The following is a 23688-nucleotide window of genomic DNA, read 5'->3' as shown; positions in this document are numbered from 1 at the left end:
TGGAAAAGGTTGTATCAGAACAATTTTTGCTTCACTTAGAGAATAACAAACTTTTACATCCTTTACAATTTGGTTTTAGACATAATTATTCTACAGAAACAGCTACTTGCTTATTATTAGAAAATATTAAGCGGTCACTTGATAAAGGACTTAAAGTTGGTGCAGTATTTCTGGATTTGAAAAAGGCATTCGATACCGTAAATCATAATATTTTAATGTCAAAAATAACAAAGTACAATATATCAAAACGATCTTTGTTATGGTTTGATTCGTATTTAAAAAGTCGTGAACAAAGTGTTGTCATTAATAATGTTAAGTCAGTTCCTCATAATATCGATATAGGAATTCCTCAGGGAACAATTTTGGGTCCGATTCTTTTTAGTATTTATATTAATGATCTTCCAGAAGTGTGTCCTGATGCAAGTCTCCAAATGTATGCTGATGACACGGTCATCTATGTATCTGGTAGGAATTGTGTGGAAATTGAAGAAAAGTTATCAAGAAACTTAGAGAAAGTGTCAGCTTGGCTTGATGCCTCTTTTTTAACTTTAAATACTAAGAAGACAAAGTCCATATGTTATTCAATAACAAAATTACCGGTAACAGAATCATTAAACATTAGAATTAAAAATGAGATTATAGAACAAGTATCAGATATAAAATATCTTGGTATGATTTTAGATTCTCAGTTAAATTTTAAAAGTCATGTTAAAAAGTTATGTAAAACAATTAAGGCAAATCTTACCAGTTTTAGAATAATAAGAAATTGTTTAACATATGATCATGCTTTTTTGTTTTTAAATTCGATGATATTATCACATATAGTATATGGATTATCTATTTGGTCTCAGACAAATCAATGCATAACTAATCAGGTTGAATGTCTTTATAACAGAGCTTTGAAAGTTTTAGATAGAAAGCAAATAAGATACCATCATTGTCAGATCCTCAGTAAATATAAGATTTTGAGCTTTGCTCATTTTGTCTTTTTTCATTATGTAAAGCTTGTTTTTAAATGTTTAAATGGACTTGCTCCTATGCCTTTATGTAATTTTTTTGTGAGATTGCAGGGAAGCAGTAGATCCACTAGAGCAGCTTCTAGTGGAAACTGTAGAGTTATGCATCGTAAAACATCATTTGCTCAGACTGCCCTCTCAGTGAAAGGTATAAAATCTTTTAATTCGTTGCCTGATTATTTAAAATCTACTGTAAATTATAATTATTTTAAAAAGGCAACAAAATCTTGGTTGATACATCAACAAACTTGTAGTCATGTTTAGTGTATTGTATTATATATTTGTGTACTACTTGTTGTTTATTTTTCTAATTGTAATTTATAAAAGCCCTTCTAGGGACAAGTGTTGCGAATTAGCTTTGGCTATAAGCACTATGGTACATGCATGGGATGACTGTTGTTTCAGTTTCATCTATGCTTATTGTATCTGTCCCTAACAAATAAAACATAAATAAATAGATGTTTGCTTTTATGGTCCTTACAACGTGATTAGGGAGAGGAATAATTCCTAAAGGCTTACGCAGACAGACCCTTTAAAATCTGTGACTAAGCCCAGAACAAGTATGAGCTATTATTACCATCAGTGAAGTAGGAGAGAATACAGGCCTCAGTGGTTCGTGTCATATGACGCACTGAGGCCAGGCATCTGCACGCAGCAGTTAGCAGGGGGAGAACCAAAGGACCCCGAGCTCGCTTTTCCACCCAGGAGTGGAGTTTAGTCCCGAGTCCCTCTGCTGTAGATATGCCAGCTTCATTGAGCAGAGTCAGCATCTCCGCAAACAGACTGCAGGTGGCCATGTGCCGCTGCTGGAGGTCTGTCTCTGAACGTGAGAATGAGATACATTAAGAGAGGTTCATTCAACATAAAAGGATTGTTCACACAATAATTAAAATTCTGTCATTGTTTACTTACCCTCATGTCGTTCCATACCCATCGTTCGGAACACAAATTGATATATTTGATGAAATCTAAGAGCTTTATGACCCTGCATAGACAGCAACGCAACTGATATGTTCAAGACCCAGAAACTTAGCAAGGACATCATTAAAATAGTCCATGTGACATCAACCATTGGTTCAACCATTAGTGGTACTCTTGTGAACGCATGTTGAAGACTGACACGGAAGAGAAGAAATTGTTGAATAAAGTCATTATTTTTATTTTCTTTGCATACAAAATATTCTCGTACCTTCATAAAATTAAGGTTGAACCACTGATGTCACATGGACTATTTTAACAATGTCCTTACTACCTTTCTGGGCCTCCATCGTGGTAGTTGCGTTGCTGTCTATGGAGGGTCAGAAAGCTCTTGGATTTCATCAAAAATATCTTAATTTGTGTATTGAAGATGAATGAAGGTTTTACAGGTTTGGAACGACATGAGGGTAATTAATGACAGAATTTTCATTTTTTGTGTGAACTATCCCTTTCAGAGGTAACTAATACTATTACTTTTACATTATTACTATTAGGACCTCTTTCAAAAACAAAAAAATCTTGAATGAACAAATGAATGAATGAATACTATTACAAATTACATTTGTATTTGGTTTGAAAACCGATTAAAATCAGATTTAGGTGGAGAATGGATAGTAAATAGACACCTTTCTCATCTGTTCCTGCATTTAATTCTGAAATTACTGCACAACCTGCTCTGTGCACATATATATGCTGTAAAAAAATAAATATTTAGCATTCCCCTAACATATCAAGGCAAGTTCATCGGAATAGTCAAGGATGCAAATCAGTGGTATTTCAAATGCTTTTGGGAATAGATGCATATGTACAATCATACATTAATGTGCCATAGTGTCTGTATCTTTATCTTGACTAATTTCTTTTTCTTTTCCCACTCTTGGCATTGTGCTGATGCCTTTGTCATTACTACTGCAACCAATATACTGGGTACTAACTGAACAAGCTGATATGACTTTGTCACATTCTAAATGACAATACAGAGAGTCAGTCCGAAAGATTGAATCTAAAAAACAAACCGGAAATGTGTGCAGTGTGAACCTCGCCTAAGTGCTACTGAAGCAAACAACTGCTTTCATTCTTATAAAATCCAGTGGTAAGCAGAACTAAAAATTAACATTATGTAATAATCTTGAAGGGCCTGCTGAGGAATGTGACAGGAAAATGAATATGAAAGAGAAATGAAACATTCTCCTCACCAGGAGGGTTGAAAATGACAATGTACTCCAGTAATTTCTCCATTTCTGTCTCCAGTGATGCCAGACTGATGTTGCCATTTTGATCCAGAGAAGTCAGGAACTGCACCATTAAGTGAAGGAAGGCTTGGCACTTTAAAGTCATGTCCTAACAGTCACAAATCATACAACAAATACAAATCACAACGCTGTAAAAATGTAATTTACAGTAATTTACAGTATTTAACAACAGTGTGTCATCTAACCTTGTGATTTAACATTTGTGTGGTCGTCCCAAATCCAGCAGCCATTCTAAGCAATTTGATGACGTGTTGTGAAGAAGTATCATGACTGAGAACAAGGGATGCTGGGTAATGAGTGCTGACATAGCGTGTAACATTTTGATAAGAAGGAAAATCTACTAGGTGCCAAGGCAGAGAAGCTGATTGGTCCAGGAGACTGAGAACAGAAGACTCCTGTAGAAGTAAATCATGGTAAATTAACCTCTAATAGGCCTTTGAAGATGGTTAGGGTAAACAGGTGACCACTCACAGGTTTGCTGAAATCCTCCTTGGCCAAAAACACCATCAGATAGAGGACAGAGACCACCATCGTCTGAGCTGAGGGACTCAGCTGGGGGCTGAGAGAGTCACTCAGTACACTGACCCAGTTCACCTCACACAGCAGCTCTCCCATAAACAGGAAACAACTCTTTGGACTTCCCCTCTCCACCTGAACAGGACAAACTTCCATCAATTTACTGACAACCATCTATTAAAGTATCAGTATTTTCTTATAGTTACTACAAGTAAGACAGAAGGATTAAAACCTGTCATCTTCACCAAATTATTTGTCAGACTACCTTTGAAGTGATTAAATGTAAGTATGCATTGCAACCATTCAAAAGATCGGTGTCTGTAAGATTTATTTATTTAAAAAATATATTTTTTACTAAAGGATGCATTACATTGAACAAAAATGACAGCAAAACTCGTTACAAAATGTCTATTTCAAATAAATACTGTTCTTTTGAGCTTTCTATTCATCAAAGATCTCACGGTTTCCACAAAAAATATTAATCAGTACAACTGTTTTCAACATTAATAATAATATAAAGCATGTATGTTTTTTTGAGCACCAAATCAGCATATTGGAATGATTTATAAAAGATCATGTGACACTGAGGCCTGAAGTAATGGCTCCAGAGTATTCAGTTTTGCCATCACAGGAATAAGTTGCATTTTAAACTGTAATAAAATAGAAAACAGTTATTTATACTGTCCCCAAATGTCTGGATGGTGGTGTATATAGGTCTAGATGGACATTCTAGAGATCCTCAACCAAATACAGGTAATACATGTGATTTAGGATTTCTGTAAATCTCTCACATTGAAAAACTGGTTCATTAGTGTCTGATCTGGATGCAGGTCCTTCCATGGCAAACGGCTGTACTCAGTGTGATAGGTGTACAGCAGGTACTCTGGCATCTTGGGAGAGGTGCAGGTCTCACAGTAATGCATGAGATGAAACCACAGAGCTCCTCTTTGTCCTGGCAACAAGCGATCTGCACCAAAATGTATGGATTCAAAATTACATACTGAACAAATGGATTTTCAACTGAATATGTATTTCAACAGCTGAAAAAATGGTTGAATGAATCATGACATTTGTGTGTTGTCCTGTTTACCTTTGAATTTCTCATGCATAGTCTCCATCAAGCGTGCATATAAACTCACTAAGCTCGCTGCAGCTGCAGCATCTGATTCAAGCCATGGAGAACAGCGAGGATGACTGTGACATACAAAAGAGTCATTATTCATCACTTCTGTCATCAGTGTTATAATAACCAAACTGCTGAGCCAGATCAAAGCATACCTAGTGTTGTCAGTGTCAAGGACCAGAATCCACGGTTCAAACAGTTTGGCCATTTTTGCATGTAGGCTCTCAAAAGCTACATTAAGGAGAATTTAACATGAATTAATTTCAGATTATACAAATAGTTGCTGTGCGGATATATACACTACTGTTCAAAGAAGATTTTTCTTCATTTTTTTCAAATAGGTTTCTTATGCTCATCAAGACTGCATTTATTTTATCAAAAATACAGTAAAACAGTAATATGGTTTTATAATTATTTTTATTTGAATACAATTTCAAATTTAATTTATTGCTGTGATAGTAAAGTGACTGTGGAAACTGTGATACATTTTTACTGAACATCTTACTAACCCCAAACTTTTGTCTGGACTATATGTATTTGGTTGCTACACATAACAGAGAAATACAATTTTGTACCTTTGACCAGTCTTGGACTTCCTACTGGTTCTTTGTTGCAATTGCTTAGTTCCAGATCAATGACGTATGTAATCAAATCTTCCCAAAACATCTTGATTTCCTCAATGTACGGCCCCCATTTTGAGAGGAGACCAAAGCTCCTGAAGTCTCCGTTAGACAGACGGAGCTTCAGGAAGTATTTTGAGAGCCATTCAATTGTTTCATCCACCTAGAAAAACAAAGTACAATTTTAATTCTCTGGCTCAGTTTGAAGTATTTAACACCAATTAGAGCATGTCAAATAAATAAAGAGTGTTTTGCCTTACCTGTTGAGGGGAGAGCAGGATGGAGCGGGTTTTGTTTGTCTTTATCTTGGGATGAGGAGAACAGCCCAGCACTCTTAGTGATGTTCTCCAACAGTCTGGACTGAGAAGCTGCTTAGAAGAGCCTGCAGGAAAGTCAACATATTCAATTTTTCTGAGCACAAATAACTTTTTGAAAATAATTTCCAAGTACATTTTCACTTATAGCAAACCATTCATATGTAGTTTTTGGAATTTGCATTTAATCTTTATAAATTATGATTACAAACTTCATGCTAAACTACCAGATCAGGGCAAAAGAAGAATGTTTAGACACAAAAATCTATAGATAATCAAATCTACAAAAAGTGGATATGGACTCATTTAGACACTACACTTTCATAAATATAATTTAGCAGACATTGGACATATCTAATATATAATATCTAGATATAATATATTTTTAAAAACAAAGATTGTGACCTAAAATCTGAGGTTTGCAAGTAAATTAAAATAAATTAATCATTATTCTGAGGTGATTACATGAGGGTAACAACTGAGACAATTTGACATGGAACCAATCAAATCTGAAAGAACTCCCCCCCCCCACCACCACCACCACCACAATGGATGAGTCTAGGTCAGAGAGAAGGAAAGACATACTCTGCATGAGCAGACGAAGGAAGTCACTGTAGTGGTCTGGAAATTGGTAAAGCAGCAGTTCTGTCCAATGCTTGCAGAAGATGTTGAAGGGCATAAGGACTTCTGGCTCAGGTTCCAGGCCACAGGTGCACAGAGCCTGATGGATTATTTCCATCAATCGGCTACGCTCAGAGAACTGAGGCTGCGTCACCGACAGCCACTGAGTCAAGTCAAACTAGAAACAGAGCAGATTGTTCAATATAATTTTTTAATAAAGTTGCAAACATGAGCTACACATTCAAAAGCAAAAAGTAGAGCAATCAAAGTCTCAGAGGGCCATGTGAAGGATCCAGCGTGAGGTGGTTAGAGAGTGCAGACTGTCTTGTACATTTAAATTAGACTGTTTTTGTTCCCACTATTTCTGCACAAAAATAATTTTATACACTTCTCTGAGGGTTTTGACATGGTAATATGCTAATGAGATATGACAGTACTGCGTCACATTATGAACAAAACAGTGAAGTCTTTTCCTCATGGAATAAAAATAATTTTTATTTTGCAAATTCTTTTTAACCCATAATGCTTTCAATTGCAACCTGTATGACAAACATTTATAGCATTATTCAATGAAGGCGAATTACTTTTGTGAGGATCATGAATATGACATCTCCGCTGTCTATGTGGAGGGTGTTGACCACTTCCTCGTAAAGAGAGACAAGCTCTGCAGGGGAGGCGTTTGGGGTGAAGTAGGGTGAGAGAAGGTTACAGAGGTGTCTGTTGAGCAGGATGGTCTTCAGCATTTGTTTACATTCTGATCGGACATCCCGGATGAAGACCTACAGTCAAAGATACACTTTATATAATTTTAACAGTTAAGACTGGAGAGTTGTAAATATAAAACCACAGACCTTTTAAAAAGTTTACTTCATTTAAAAAAAAAAAAAAAAAGTCAATTTAAATGAAAACAAATTTAAGAAAACATCATTACATTTTGAAATTAGTATTGAAATAATGTAACATTATATAGTTCACTGGGTTGAAAACAATACCTGACCAAGGATCTCTATACAGGATGTGAAAAATTGCCGGGTGGGTGGATGTCTCTGTGTATCCTCACACACAAACGACACTATCTGATAGAAAGCAGTGATGCCCACCTTCAGTATGCCAGGGGAAGGATTTAGTTTGTAAGCATTAACCAAGGCCCTAAACAAGAAAACATGATGTTCAAATTTAGTGACACAAATATAGAAAATGTAGGAATTGATTTGAGTGGGTACTGACGTGATGAAGTTCTCTGTGTGCACAGCTGCCTCAGCCAGACTTTGAGGAGGAGCTTTGATTCCATCAGCCTGTAGCTGTTTAATATCACTCTTCAGGCATTGGATCTGATTCTGCACTGGATCCAGCTTGTGCATTCTTGAGTACTGCATCATACAATGAGGGAGAAAGAGAGAGAGCTCATGAAAATGTATGATTTTCTGGGGGATTGCCAACATTTTTTATATTATTAAAGGGGTCATGAACTGAGAAATCAAAATTCCCTTGATCTTTTTATGTATAAGAGGTCATTGTGCTAGATAAACATTCTGTAAGTTTCAGAACTCAAAACTTTCTTGTTAGTCTAAAAGCAGCTTATATTAAAGCCAGTCTGCCAAAACGACAGCTTGTGGAATGTGCCATTTTATGACGTAATAGTGTGGCTAAACACCGCCTCCGCAGAAGATGATCAACACCTGCTTCTACATCACTGCCTGTTTAGCCCCGCCTACAAAATTCATGCATGTAGTAGGTAAATGACAAGAGCAGCAATCACAGGTCTACACAGAAACCAAATGATAAACTTTATTAGATTAACTTAATTTTTATTGAAGTGCCAGATTGTGTCAGTAAGAACTTAGTCCTTTGTTCACTTCATTTTACTGTGGATTCGTTTACAAACAAGGCACAATTCGACGCAGGATTTTAAGAAAGATTGAAACTAAAAGACAATGCTATGCTGAATATACTGGATCCGACAGCATTGTCGCACCACACAAGAGTAACTGTTTTCATTGCATGATCACTATTACTTTGTATTTATGCATTTTTAACCTAAAACACCGCAGTGTCTATCTGTGAAGGACGTAGGCTGTCAAACATACACAAATGTTATCCAATCACAGCAGTTCATTTCAATTAAATAATGATACGGCATTTTGGACACCGACACCTAGTAATCCACACTACTATTATTATACAAAAAATATGCAAATATTTCAGTCACAAATCCCATTGTATATATATGCTAATTGCAGTCGGTCATGATTAATGTATTGCGCAAGTGTCTAATAATAGGGTGGTTACCATGATGAAATGAGTAGTATTCAGCATGTCATGTGATCACAACATTGCGACCCATGTACAATAAAACAACTTTTATTAGGCTCCTTAATATGACTGAAGTCTCATCTCATGCAAGTGTACAACTAGCACAGAGCAGGATAGAAATGGCAGCTATTCACCTTAACAGTGACATGTGCGGGACCCTGGCAGGGCTGTCCACCTTTGCCACGGCACTCTAACTGCATTGAGAGTTGGTCTTCTCGGTTTATGTAGAGCTGCGGCAACAACTCCAGCAGTTCATTGTCTAGAACAACCTGCTGTGTTTCCCTGACCGTTGCCAACCTGAGAAGTGGACAGTTGTGACTTACAACATCATTTAGCACATATGGAGATGCAAGTACAGCACTACAGCTTATCACTGAGTAATTTGAGAGGCACCGGTTATTAATCACGGCACTGAAGACTTACTTAACATGCACTTATGTAAGTGAGTTTTGACATCAGTTTATCAATCAATACATGCTTACTACAAGTCTTACTTGGCTTGATGCTGGAGCTTAGCAAGGTCTTCATGAATTAAGGCAGTGGAGATTTTCTCAGACAGACTCTCAGTGGTAATATCAGGCACTGGAGCCTTCATAGGCACAAGTAACAGCGCACCCTGGGGGGCATCATGCTTTCTCAGATGAGTGAGAATACGCTCCCTTGCTGTGAATAAATAGATGAGGAATATTATTTAGTGTATAAAGTAAAATATGCTGTACAGCAAACTGTGACAATCATTTAAGTTCTAAATATCTAACTTCCAAAAAGACATCTAAATGTCTTTTTTTATATAAAATTATAACTTGTACATGCTCAAAAGGGGCTTTTTTTTTTTTTTTTACACAAATGCAGTCTCTGATTTAGAAAGGCATGCAAGTTTTCAATAAATATGTCTGCAAACAACAACTGTAACATTCCTAAAGAGTAATCCTGTTTTCAAATTTTGAATGTTATAAATATGAGAATCAAGACATCAGAGTATGATTATCAGTGGAAAGTGGGCTCAGTACCAGCCAGAGGATTGATGAAGTCAGTGAAGATGGAGGAGCTGGTGTTCTGGGAGAGTGCAGGTTCACTTTTGACCTTTGACCACAGACTGAGCACTTCCTGCAGCTCATGCTGGACTCGCTCAATGTCCACATGCTCCATCCACACCTCCTAAAGATGAAGGGACACACAGACATGGCATCAGTTCATATCTGATAATGTTTTGTGTCAAAGACGTCTTCAGTATCATCTGAAAATATGCATCTGAACAAAAAATTAAATAATGACCATCATTTTAAACAAAGGCTCATCTACATACATGACTTTCATCAGAATTGTTTTTGATGCATTTGTCCATACATTGCTAAAGGTTTAATGCAAATGACAAATGTAACTCTTCTAGCTCTTATATCTGATTACATACAGTATGTTCAATTTTAACAACTTTCTCCACCATATCTGTTGAAGTTATGAAAAATGTGGCAGAATATTTTCCAAATATCCAGAGAAAGCATGTGTAAAATGTATGTTTAAACAATAATACTACTGTTTAAAAGTTCAAATGTTTGAGGTCAGTATTTTTTTAAATAAAGACATCTTCATTGTTACAAAATATTTCTATTTCAAAATTCTTTTGAACTTTCTATTCTGGAAAAAATGTACCATGTTTCCACAAAAACATCAAGCAACTGTTTGTAACACTGATAATAATAAGAAATGTTCGTTGAGCAGCAAATCAGTATATTAAAAATATACTATAGATTTATATTTAAATGAAGTATACTTGAATGAAGGATCATGTGACACTGAACACTGAAGTAGTGGTTGTGAAACATTCAGCTTTGCCATTACCGGAATAAAATACAATAAATTATTACAGTTTTGAAATTATTATAATACTTTACAATACTACTGCTTTTACTATATTTTTGATCAAATGTGGCCTTGGTGAGGATATGAAACTACTTTCAAAAACATTCAAAAAATCTTACCAACCCCAAACTTTTTAACGTATAGATCTGTTAAATAGACAGCTTGACATTTTATTTTTAAATTGTAAGGGATTGTTTAAAATCACGTTTTCATTCAAAACAATTGACTAAATCCTTTGATGGCTCAGACCTCTTAAAGATAAAAAGATAAAAAAAGAATGCACTCTGTTGGAGTCAAACAAACCCTCACCTGCTGGCGCTGCATGATTTTGGCTAGGCGATGGGTGTCATACTGCTTTGGCAAAGAAGGCAAGTAAATTTCTTGCTTCTGAAGGTTTTCATCATCCAACCACAAAGCAAACACAGTGAAGAGCCTGAACAACAAGAGTTAGAAATTTAAAAAATGTATTGTCTGTACAAACAATATGACTGAATGATAAGGCTTCTATTTACAAATTAAATATAACACTTTATTTTGTGTTGAACTTGAGTGTAATACAAATTAAGTACACACATCTTGAAAACAATACCAATGAAAGTTTCTTTCAGATGCTTAATACTCAATTGTACGCAATAGTAAATAGAATAATGGATGTTGAGACAACAAACTCTGAACATTACCGCACAAGCTCAGTGTGCAGCTCAGGAGAGGTCATGTACTGGGTGATAGGCGTCCCTGGGATGAGCAGACCATCACTGGATTCACCGCTTGAGCAGGGCACTTTCAGAGCCTTACTAGCAGCGTGGTGGAAGTCAGAAACTTCAACAAGCCGCTGTCTGAGGCTTTTTAACAAGGATAGATGGGCCGCACTATGGAAGTAACGCCTTCCAATACAGCCTTTCACCTCCAGCCTGATGGTGGGGAAAAAAATAAAAAATAAAAATAAAAAATCAGAGGCAAGGGTTCAGAAATACACATAATCAAACAAACCGCAGTTCACAAATCACAAATATTATACTTTATGTCATATACAAGGCAAAATAAACATTAATTTGGTCATTACTGCAAAATTAACCTTCAGTGGGTAATCAGGACCCTGAAACACAGCATTATCCAAAAAAAATAAAAAATAATTAAAATAACTAAATAAATAACAGACAAAATACTGAGTTGTGCTGGAATTATCTCATTAGTTTAAAGGAAAGGGATTGTGGAGTTAAAGTATTTCAGAGTCATGTAATAAAAACTGATATTGTGCAGATAGAAAAATAATAATATACTGGCAAACACAGGACATGAAATGCATTTGACATTATGTTCAACACATATCAGAGAACAGAACATAGAACTTGTGTAAGACAAAGAGCTGGAACATCAGTCTTGTGAGTCATCAGTACTGCTACATAAAGCTTAGAGTAAAATCTGGTGAAACATGAAATGAGTGAAATCATCAATAAGAAAGGAGTACAAAAAGGGAAATGAGGGGGAGGGAGAAAAAAAGAAGGAAAGAGGAACAGGGTGAACATTTTCCCTTGAATATAGCACGTACAATATGTACTTTGAATCCAACATGCATTATGTAACAACTGCATTTTAGTGAAGTCAAATAGCATGATAATATATCTAAAAAGTTTGTAAATCTTCATTTTAAGAAGCCAGATACAAAAAAAAAAAAAAAAAAATCACAATAACAATAACAAACCAAATAAAGACAGAATGCTTTTGTTTAACGCACCCAAACTCTGGTCCAGGTTGACGGAGATAAAGTTGGAAAAATTTCTGCCACACCAAAGGCAGGAGTGGATGATCTGCAGGAGTAGCTAAAGCTTGTTGAGCCCAGCGATAAATCATCAGTCTCTGTAGGGACGGGACGACTTGAAGCTTAAGGCGCACCTGGGCTTTCTGGCAAACCGAAAAAAAAACAAAAAAAAAAACGGCTAATGAATTGCACGTTTATTGTACTACAAATGTATAAAAACATGTACAGGTACCCAAACCTTTGGACCAATTATTTTCTATTATCTTTCCATGATGTATACTTTCCATGATTAAAGGATACATTGTTTTTTTTTTTAAATCTTTGAAATTACTTAATTAAAAATATCACCAATAAGACAAAATACATAGCCTCTAAGGGAACATGGGACATAAGTTGGGAGGAAAAATTTTTGTTCATTTGCTCGCAAAAAGCTTTGCATCGCACCCAAGAAACTTTGCGGTCATAAAAATAGAAAAAAAATCCTCACATCTCATGTTTATTTCATCACCATGTCTCCTTAGGGGCTTCGTAATGAAAAGGCTGATGTATCAGGTAGATGAGTTTTACTCTAAAGAACCACCCACAAAGTGAAAAATCTAGAACAATAGTCTAAAACAATTTTAACATTCCCTGATAAGTTCAGGTGTGCTCAAAATGTTCTCTTCGATGTGGCTGCACATGATAATTGTACGGGAGTATGAGAAGAATGAAAGTTTACCTTCAGAGCCTGATCTGATGTGTAAGCAGGGTTCGAGAGGAGCTCATGCTCCACACAGCGTCGCAGCTGAGAGTCTTCCTCGAACATTGTCTCCATGTTGAGGACCAACCAAGCAAGCCACACCTTAAGACAAAATAAAAACACAAGAGAGGGAAAAGGTGACTAAAAGTTATCAGATCTAGATGAGCTGTTTAAGTAATAACCTGCACATACCTCTCCTGTGAGAGAATTGCCCTCAATGAAGGATGGAGTGATATTTCCTGCCACTATCCAGCCCATAAGAGATGACAGCAAACCTTTGTCTCCATGATAACCTAAAGCACTCTAAAAGGCAAATCCAAAAACACATTAAAAAAAAGTAGTTCTAAGTTTTCCAAGCAGTTTGCTTTAAGCCATTTGTTAAAAGAAGTAACGACTTGGGAAGTCATGGCCTAACGGTTAGAGAGTCGGACTCGTAAACCAAAGGTTGCGGGTTCGAGTCTCGGTACCGGCAGGGATTGTAGGTGGGGAGAGTGAACGTACAGCGGTACAGCGCTCTCTCCACCTCAATACCTCAACTGAGGTGCCCTTGAGCAAGTGCCCAACTACTCCCCGGGCACCGCAGCATAAATGGCTGCCCACTGCTCCGTGTTCTGTGTTCACTGTGTGTGCGCACTTAGGATGGGTTAAATGCAGAGCACTAATTCTGAGTATGGGCCACGTCACGCCACTTTCACTTCAAAAATCCAATCTACTTAAAAAAAAAAAAGTAGAAAACCTTATGTTGTTGGTAGAGAAGTTTCTGGAGACATTCCTCTTGTTGGTGAAGAAATGCAGCGCGGCACAGGTGGTCCAGAAGGTAGAGAACAGCTTTGTCTCGATGCCAGAGGTTCTGTTCGGTCAAAACCTGAAGCCAGAACTCAAGAACAGCTACTGCACCAACGCGCCCAGGCCTGGAGCTCTCCAGAATATGAGCCTGAAGGACAGGAAGATCTTTCCATGATCTTAAAAACCTTCAAATTCAAGTTTTAGTTTGAAGGTTTTGTATTTAAATTTTAATTATTTTTTATGTATACAAAAGTATGAAGTAATAAAGTATAAAGAATAAAGAATAATTTTTTTTTCAGCAAGGATACAATAAATTGATCAAAAGTAGACATTTATGATGTTACAAAAGAGTTTTATTTCAAACAAATGCTGTTCTTTTAAACTTTCTATTAAAAAATCTGAAAATGTCAAGTCAGCATATTAGACTGATTTCTAAAGGAACGTGAAATGGAAGACTGCTGTAATGGTTGCTGCTAATTCAGCTTTACCACAGCAGAAATAAATTTAATTTTAAAATATATTAAAATGGATAACAGTTTTTTTTTTCAGTTATAATAATTTATTACTGTTTTCACAGTATTTTTGATCAAATAAATGCAGCCTTGGTGAGCATAGGAGACTCTCTAAAATAAACTTTTTTAATGGGTGAGTTGTATTGGATAATAAAGAAAAAGAGCAACAAGTGCCCAGTATATATGGAAAATCCTTTAACACATTTCAAAATCCCACCTGGATCACACTGTTAAGGAGTTTGATGTTCTCACATGTAGAGGTGCCAATCAGATGCTGGGCCACCTTCTGTGTAACCTGCTGGGTCACACCCTGAGTCCCACTATCCAGCTGCAAGAAGAGCTGGATACAGCTCAGAAACCTGATTAACATTTAGAGAAAAACATTAGTATTGCTTACATACCTACAACAATATATTAATTCATTATTTATGCTGTAAAAAATGTCTAACAGAAGGTAATAAATATATGACAATATAAAAATAAATGTTCTTAACAGTTCATTTTTGAGCAGGTAGAACTGGCAGTGGTAGACCAGAGGAAGAATATTTTCCAGTATGTGCACTACAGCTTTGAGATGACGGGACTGAACCAGAGTCTTCAGCAGAGATATTCCGTCACTGCAGAACTTCTCCAAACTGTCAAATGCAAAACATTAAAAATGAATTAATGTTACTAGATTTGGATTTTCATCCTGCTTGGAACATTACTGTTGATGAATCAGTCAGTCTATGGTCAGTACACTTCATCTATTAGAATCAAAAGTGTATATTCCTTCCAAACCTGTGCCCAATGGTGGTCATGTCAATAGCCAGAAAACAGCCGATGGGGATGCTCGCTTTGACTGCTTTGAACACTGGGTGCATGATGGGAGAGTCTGTGATCTCAGGTACACTGGGAGCGCTGGAGGAGGGAAGAGGGCTCCAGGCATTCTGAGGACTTATTTCATTGACATGGAGCTTTAGCCTAAGAACCAGATCCCAGGCCCACTGGTTAAAGGAGGATTCTGGTGTTTGGCCGAGCCGCACCACGTTAGCCAGGTAAGACACCTGCAGAGAGTTGTCATGCAGAAAATGTGAGCAGATAACAGTTCAATAGGCACTAGGAAGAAAATGTTCATTCTATGAGGAAACTTGTTAACTTAAGAAGCTGATCAAACTTTTGGCTGTTATTTCTGCTGATTAATGGGGGTGAACCACTGCAAACTAGACATTTTACAAAGATTAATATAGTCTGTATTAGCTTCATTATGCATTATCTCCCCCACACACACAAAACAAACAAAGCTTTATCAATGCTGATGACAATCAATGTTGATTAAGAGCCTTATTTCACTATGTGAAACATACCTGTTTGATGCCTTCTGAGAGGATTCCACCATATGGCTTGTCTGTGAGATATTTTTGATATGCCTCAATCACCAAAAGTGCGACTTCACTATGCAAAGATGCTGGTAAAATGAGGCAACCATTCTGTTGGTGAGAGAGAAAATTATACTTCTTATATACAACACTTAAAAAAAGCTAATTTAATAGTCAAGGAGACAAGGATTTAGTTTGTATCAGGCCTATCAACAACTCATCAGAGAATATCAAGATTTAGCACAAAAGTACACTACCCATGGACACATCTGTTAGATAATAAATCAGTACATATCTTTCCATATTTATGACTGAGACTCACAGGCTGAAATCCCCAGTTGAGGCCCTCTAGTATGATGCAGGCTAATCTGTTCTCCACAGCAGTGAGACTAAAGTTTAACAGCCAATCTCGGATCAACCCCACCTCAGCTCGAGCTGGCGTCCACAAGTGCAGGGGCAACTCCTTGAAAAGGTACAGAGACACCTGGAGAGATCATTATAATTAGGGTAAATAACAGAATGTATAAGTATTTGCTGAGAAAACCCCCAGATCATTCAAAGACATTTTTGTGGCAGATGAGTAAACCATTGAACAGACAATACAAAAAAATGGCTTTAGAAGTCAATATAATGTTTGTTTTATTTCCTCATCATTGAAAATAAGCCTATCACTGGCTCATAGTTCATAGAAGTCTTACCTACAATTAAATTTCTGCATCTCATGACATGACTGACACAATTTTAAAAATGTATCCAGAGACCCTGTATTCCGTTCCACTTCATCTACAGCAGCTGTACTGAATGCATATTTAATGTTGCTTGCTTAATTGTTGTTCTTTGTCAATCTTTGCTCAGTTCTTATGTCTTTGGTGAACTGACGGATGCTGTAGTTCACTCACCATGCCCACTTTCTCTATGGTCTCTCTCAGTCTCTTCAACAGCACAGAGATGATGTGAGGGTGGGCAGTCGCTATAGCTGCAAGCAACTCCCGCCCAACTTTAGAAAAGATTTCACGGGTGGTGATACTAACATAGGACACCTTAAAGGAAAGAGTAATCAAACATTTATTGCACTTAAAACGTTTGGATGATGTTATAATTCGATGATGGATTCATCAAAGGTCCTAAGTAAAAGTTCAGAAAAAAGTCGAGTCACCTCGTAAATCTCTAGCACTATGTTCCTGACAAATTCAGGGTCTACGTCAGTACGTCTGGGCTGGGCCATATGTGCAAACGTTGTCAACAGGCAGATTCCATCCGAGCTGTTTATCTCTGACAGCCAGCACTGAAACTTCTCCTGATGACTTGGTTCTGGACATACATAAAGTCAGAAAGGTTGAGAACCAGCGCTCTAAACTGTTATTTTTGTGTTCACCAACATCAGATGTGCTTGGTGTCTCACCTCTGAGCCCCTGGATACAGTCCTCAGCACTCAGGCTACAGCTTAGCTTCTCCAGTCCGTCCATCTCTGCACACTGCATAATGTAGAAGATTTTCCACAGCATGGAGCTGGATAATGTGCCATACGGCATCTCAGACATGAACAACCATATGCCCAGTCTGTGAATCAATAAAGGGTTAGTTATATAGACACAGCTTCAGAAAGAGATGTGTATAGTAAAGTAAATCTTTTATTGACAGCAAACATAGAGAGGAGGCAGAAAAAAATATGGCAAGAGAGGGACAATGGGATCAGGGCACAATGTAGGCCAGATATGAACCTACTTCTCCCTGGTAGGCACCAAAGCTTAATGTCTGGAGCATGTTTACTAATAGTTAGGCCCCAGCTCTGGAAGTACTCTATACCTCTTTGCCTTGAGCACATGAAGCACTGCTCTCAGGAAGAGATGGTCAAACTCCACCTGCAGCTTCTCCGTTGAAAATGACTGTTCCTGCATTGTGGTCCTGCTCACACCTGTCAGACTGATGTACTGCGCCCAGTGGTCACTAACATAACAGAGTGTCATCCTAGAATAAGGAGAGAAAAAACCCCTCAAAGGTCTAAATTACTGGTCAGTTAAATATGACTGAAAACCTACTAAATAGCTTCTAATAATGTAAGAAAAAATAACATCTGTGGTTTGTCAGGATTACTTAAGATGGATATTTTTTAGTATGAAAAAGACTTAAATTAATAAGCTTAATAAGCTTACAAACCTGATCATGTAACCAATTCTCTTTACAAATTGGCGATAACGTGCTCTGTTGTAAGTCTGCAAGCCGACAGCAAGCAGTTCGACCAGTGAAGAAGCAAATGCAAATATCTTCATCATCTTTTGACTGGTGGTGGCTTGAGGCTGATAGTCGCCTATTGGCAAGAGTGACATTTAACAGGTTAACTTTAATATACAAATAACTGTTCTAAAGATTTCCAAGTCTTAGGGGAAATGGCTTTTTAAGGATGCCCATTCACTTTCTTATATTGACAGTACATTTTTCAATATTTCGTCATTTGCATTCTATTGAAAATGTCACACAAGGGTGAGTAAATGATGACAGAACTTGCCTTTCTAGGTGAACTCTCTCTTTAATAACAGGTGAATACTATATAATCTACTGACCAGTAAATAAGGAGAACCAGATGCACACTGAACATTGCATGGCTGTCTCAGCTCATTTATGGGGGCATAATGACAGTCTCACCTTTAGAGCAGATACCCAGTAAGTGTTTGAAGAGCTCATCAAAGGGAAACTGAGAGAACAGAGAAACCAGATCATCTTCAGACAGCAGCATCCAGCTTGTTTCTGGGTCTTCATCCTGAGAAGGTTCACAAGAGTGTTACAGTAGGCATTCACATGGGAGTATGGTGTACAGTCATAACAACCACAACAAAGGTTTTGTTGGTGGTTACATAAGAGACAAAATATTGACACTTTTGGTCTGCTGACAGAAGTCATAAGTCAAAACAGCAATCTGTAAAGTCTAATCAGAAGTTAAAGCAATAATATAACTGATTCCTTCATTGAGGTCTGAAGCCATTAGCAAAAATGTAAAAATGCTTCCGTTTTTATTTTCATCATTTAATCCGAATTAGCATAACAATTTGAGTTCAGACAATCTCTTATGAAGCATTGACAGAAATGTCAGTTTCATGATGAACCCTCACCTCCTCTCCACCCTCATCTACTAGAGTCCAGTTACCAGATGCAGGCCCTGTAAGACTGTTGTTGCCCTTCATGACACTGGGGTTCATGTGTCCCAGGAAGTCTGCACGGTGCCTGCATGTCACACACACAACTCCATATTTAATGAAAGCCAAAATGTCATTGTCTCCAGTTCGTGCTTTTAATTATAACTGGTTTAAACCCAAGCGATAGCTTTTCAAATTAGACTCAATTGTGATAATGTAAACAATTATACATATAATAATAAAGGACAAAATTAAATGAATCATGAGCTCAGTTTCCAGTAAAGCTAATCTTTACCTCACTGGAGACATGAGGATAGCCAGGGCCTGCATGAAATGATACACTCCAGATGGGTTATCCAATACTTTAATCTATGGAAGGAAAGCAGATTCAATGACTATTGTAAGACAAGCAGATATCTGAGATTTTTTTTAAACATATATTTTTAAATTTCACTGTTAAAATTTGCTATTGTTTCAGCTCATTTGAGTCACATATCAAGGCTCTGCTTCAGTACCTGTAAGAATGGCACAGCCCATTTCCCTACATCTGTCGGGCAGCAGAGCAGGTGATTTAGGATGAACAGATGATCTCCTGTAGAACCGACTTGATGCAGCACATACACCTGGATGGAGAAAAGCAGATCTTTTAAACTAGCTCCATTTATCTCTACAGTAATGTAAGAGTATTCATATTGCAAACATAGCTTGCATTAAATAAATTAAAGAACATCAGAATAAAATATTTACAATATTTCCAAGCTATTTACAGCTACTAATAATGCACTGTTGTTCAAAAGTTCTATTTTTTATGTTTTTGAAAGTCTCTTATGCTTAACTAAGGCTGTGTTTATTTATTTGATAGAAAATACAGTAAAAATATTACTATTGTGAAATATAAAATGGATGTTTTCTATTTTATATATAAAATAATTCAATTATATTTTCTAATTTTGTGATCTCATGTTATCTTTAAAATTGCCATTTCTCCATTCATTAGCTGGTTATTGGGGGTCTTTACCAGCCTCTGAAGCCACAGATGTATATCAGCCTGAAACTGAGAATCATCAAGGACCCGTCGGGTGAAGATGAACAGCACACTGATGCTCTCCTTCAGCGGTTGCAAAGAAGAGGGCTGAGACTTTGGACTCACTGAGAAATTCAATATAAAACAAACCACACAAAAATCAATAGACAGCAAGACACTCAAAATTACACAACAGAATTACTTTTAGCAGTAATCCTATCCGTTTTCAATGATCAGTACGACCAGACAAATTAACACAAAAGTAATACAGTTATCAGTTTTGGTTCAGTCTTTGGTTAAAAGTGTCTGCTGCATACACAAACACAGAACAAGCAAAATCCAATGAGTATTGAATTTTATATGCTTCATTATTTATTAATTTCATTTGCCTCAAAATGAACATTTTTTACATTTGCCAGAGTTTGGTGTTTTGTCAGACCAAACAACCAGCGTAATATATGAAAATATTTCTGACAGTCAAGCAAGAGTGTAAACTAACCAATTATTTATGTTTTATGTACAGTCTAGAGTCTCTAGACTTATCAGTGTGAACTTGCCTGTGCTTGTATCTTGCACAGCCACACTCTTGGTGGTGGGGTTACTGCTGAGCAAGCGGTAGAGATAAGACTCCACTTGTAGACGGGACAGGATGGAGGTGTATGAGTGCAGGGCCACTGTCTGATGGAGAATTTCTGCTTTCGCAGAAAACAGATGCTTCAGCTCAGCTAATGCAGCCTCGTTCATTGTCACCTGCTGGTAGCAGTGGTAGCCAAACACCTTGGTCTGGTCCGCACATACACCCTGTAAAGCAAACAGGTGTGTTTGTGATGAATAAAATAGACCAATGCAATGCATTTTTATGGTAAAGGCATGGTCTGACTTAAACAAACAGCTGGGACATACTATAAAACAAAGACATACTATAAGTCTTTATTAGACTAGAGATCACGCTACTAAAAGTCAGCAAAAAACAAACAAAACAATCAAAAAAAAACATACAGCTTACCAGTTTTGTGCATCATTCACAAGTTCTTGAAATTTTATTGAATGAGAATTGAGGTAGCAAACAGGATGCAGAATCACAAATCAAATTTGAACTCAAGTATAATTCAAATAAATTGATATTCAAAAAAATTCATATTGATTTAACTACTGAAGAAAGGCAAAGCAGCAAAGCTTTTTTTAGACATTTTTTAAAAGACTGTCTTGACATTTCAGTTTATAGGCTTTAATAGAACTATATTTACATAGAATGATAAATAGCTGACAGACAGATACACAGACAATGACAAACAGATAGATGGGTTGTCTTGACATCTTAAAGTTTATAGACTTTAATAGAACAATATTTAGATAGATAGATAGATAGATAGATAGACAGTCTTGACATTTTCACAGAAATAGACATAGAAAGCAAGGGCAACAGATAAAAGCACAGGCAAAAAGCAAAACAAAGAGGCAAACAGATAAAAACAGACAGACAGACACACAGGTATGACAAACCTGCAATGAAAGCCTTTCATCCTTGAAGCTCCACAGGCGATTCTGCACATTTTTGCAGTCTGAATTAGCAGCCTGCAGTTCGGTCTGGGCCTGTGTCAGCTGCTTACGGCACCTCCAGTAGCTCAGCAGCAGCTCGTACAGCTCATGGCCTTCTTGGTGGGCCAGACTCTGGAACTCCGCCTCATGAATCTCCACGTTTTCCAACCAGGAACCGGGTTCCCATGTACGTAGCTGCTCGCTAGTGAAGGGCTTTACAGATTGGGAGGTCCTGGGCAGCTCTGGGTAAAGCCTCTCCCTGGGTCTCTCCACGTCAGAGACATCCACAGGGACCAAGCTGGGAGGGGAGGACTCCTGGTTAGCCAGAGGAAGAACAGCTGGAGCTACTTGTCCCTCAGAATCCACTGTCATACAAGAAGCATCTAACAGTCCATAGGTGATAGAGTACGAGTCCTCTGAAAGCTGAGGCTCAGAGCAGGAAGCAGGGATAGATGGATATATAGAAGGGACACTAAATGGCTCAAGTTTAGCACTAAGAAGTTTGGGATCACTTTGACAGGACTGAACAGGTGCCAAAGCTTGGTCCACCAGAGGTGCCGTGTCTTGTGATGGCGTTTTATGCTCTTTCTCTTCATTGCAAGATGGTTTCTTTACTATTTCAGTCGTATCTGACAAGAGAACTTGGTCTTGATCCTTTTCAGCTTTGTCATTATGGTCTAGTGAGGTCTGAGTGGCAGGTGGTTTTAGATCAGGAGCTGGAGGCTCATGAGAAAGGCTAAGGGGGACATCAGTGAACTCAGAAGCTGGCACTGGCTCATTAACTGCTGTTGAAGTTCCTGAGGCCTGTCTAACATTCTCTGCCTGTCTCTCCTTTTTGACCTGTTAATGAAGCACAACTTTATTTAGGATTATGAGAAATTTGCATCTTTAATGAAAACAAGGTCTAAACTCTCAAAATTTAAAGTGTAGTAAAAGAAGTATATGGGTGAGCTTTACCTGTGGCTTCCCACTGGATTTGGATTTTGACTTTTTGGGTCTCACAGCCTCCATCTCCACATAGGTATCCACATTATTGTTATAAAATTACTCCATTTCTCTAGATCCACACAGAACCCTGCAACGCACAAGTCACAAAGCTTTAAAGGGTAGATGCCGTTTAATGGGACAGTTTCTGCTGTGAAACACAAAATGAGATGCTTTGCAGAATAACAATTACTTTTCACTTTCATATGGAAAGAAGACGCAATGAAAGTGAAAGGTAACTGAGACTTTCATTGCTCAACATTCAGCAACATCCCTTTTTGTGTTTTGCTTAAGAAAGAATGCCATATGGGTTTGTAACAACTTTATATGGCACTACAATCACCTAAGATAGATAGACAGACAGACAGATGTGTGTGTCTTTGGTGTTTCACTCAAGAAAGCCACATGGGTTTGTAACAACATGTGGATGAGTAAATTATCACATAAAACACTAACATTCAAATGGCAAAAGAAAACAAAACCAAAAAAGTAAAACACAGCGGAAATTCTAGAGGTAATCATAGATATGTATACACACACACACACACACACACACACATATATAATATACATACATATATACACATATCTATGGAGGTAAGAGCTTCCACTATCCATATCAGCATGTAAATATACACATATACACACACACACACATATATATATATATATATATATATATGTGTGTGCTGTCAATTGATAAAAAATTTAATTGCGTTAATCACAGTCGTGGACTGTGATTAATCATGATTAATCACAAATTTAAAATACTAGGATTTACCTGTAAATGTGTTGAAATAAAGAAATGCATGATAAACTAGTTTAAGGAAACAGAACCTTTCACACTTCCGCCAGGTATGAGACATAATCCTTATTATCCTTTTATCATTATTCTTTTGTTTTTATTCAGCCATTATCAGCCTTTATATTGGCAATAAAACGTTTACCAAGCCACATCGCTTCAATCCCAGTATACATTTACCCGACTATTATCAAAAGTATTTCTAAGTAAATACAACAAAACATTTCTTGCGACCTTACGTGAAGTATTATGACAAAATGCATTATGAAGAAGAATTGGACCTGTTCTGCAGCTGCATTAGAGCTAATATTAACATCATGCTTCATAAGACAATTTATGAGATTAATAGTACACTTTTACTCAGAACTCACTTCAAACCACCATCGAGTGTTTGTAATAACTTCCTTTTACGATCACATGTGGAATTTGGTCGTTTACTG

General features: G+C 37.2%; 1 protein-coding gene across 1 annotated transcript in view; it reads right to left on the bottom strand.

Moving 5' to 3' along the window:
• epg5 (ectopic P-granules autophagy protein 5 homolog (C. elegans)) overlaps positions 1–23688 on the bottom strand; it is a 32200-nt gene that overhangs the window by 4400 nt on the left and 4112 nt on the right. Inside the window, exons 2-41 of the mRNA XM_058776652.1 lie at positions 22420–22537; positions 21427–22302; positions 20481–20724; positions 19918–20048; positions 19415–19522; positions 19195–19268; positions 18876–18987; positions 18412–18526; positions 17926–18076; positions 17575–17736; positions 17171–17328; positions 16925–17079; positions 16668–16808; positions 16091–16252; positions 15757–15879; positions 15191–15456; positions 14905–15045; positions 14628–14769; positions 13849–14046; positions 13305–13415; positions 13092–13214; positions 12350–12516; positions 11295–11525; positions 10924–11047; positions 9765–9912; positions 9249–9417; positions 8889–9051; positions 7669–7811; positions 7434–7590; positions 7026–7220; positions 6406–6619; positions 5767–5888; positions 5462–5669; positions 5042–5117; positions 4854–4957; positions 4555–4730; positions 3719–3898; positions 3433–3642; positions 3191–3335; positions 1594–1836 (exon numbers count right to left, since the gene is read on the bottom strand). Of these exons, the coding sequence (XP_058632635.1) occupies positions 1594–1836; positions 3191–3335; positions 3433–3642; positions 3719–3898; positions 4555–4730; positions 4854–4957; positions 5042–5117; positions 5462–5669; positions 5767–5888; positions 6406–6619; positions 7026–7220; positions 7434–7590; positions 7669–7811; positions 8889–9051; positions 9249–9417; positions 9765–9912; positions 10924–11047; positions 11295–11525; positions 12350–12516; positions 13092–13214; positions 13305–13415; positions 13849–14046; positions 14628–14769; positions 14905–15045; positions 15191–15456; positions 15757–15879; positions 16091–16252; positions 16668–16808; positions 16925–17079; positions 17171–17328; positions 17575–17736; positions 17926–18076; positions 18412–18526; positions 18876–18987; positions 19195–19268; positions 19415–19522; positions 19918–20048; positions 20481–20724; positions 21427–22302; positions 22420–22473 (6922 nt within the window). The 5' untranslated portion in view covers positions 22474–22537. The remainder of the gene's footprint in view (positions 1–1593; positions 1837–3190; positions 3336–3432; positions 3643–3718; positions 3899–4554; positions 4731–4853; positions 4958–5041; positions 5118–5461; positions 5670–5766; positions 5889–6405; positions 6620–7025; positions 7221–7433; positions 7591–7668; positions 7812–8888; positions 9052–9248; positions 9418–9764; positions 9913–10923; positions 11048–11294; positions 11526–12349; positions 12517–13091; positions 13215–13304; positions 13416–13848; positions 14047–14627; positions 14770–14904; positions 15046–15190; positions 15457–15756; positions 15880–16090; positions 16253–16667; positions 16809–16924; positions 17080–17170; positions 17329–17574; positions 17737–17925; positions 18077–18411; positions 18527–18875; positions 18988–19194; positions 19269–19414; positions 19523–19917; positions 20049–20480; positions 20725–21426; positions 22303–22419; positions 22538–23688) is intronic.

Source organism: Onychostoma macrolepis, chromosome 05 (genome assembly GCF_012432095.1).
Source record: "Onychostoma macrolepis isolate SWU-2019 chromosome 05, ASM1243209v1, whole genome shotgun sequence".
NCBI classification, from domain to species: domain Eukaryota; kingdom Metazoa; phylum Chordata; class Actinopteri; order Cypriniformes; family Cyprinidae; genus Onychostoma; species Onychostoma macrolepis.
Note: the sequence above shows the minus strand (reverse complement) of the source record. Positions and strands in the feature narration are given on the sequence as shown.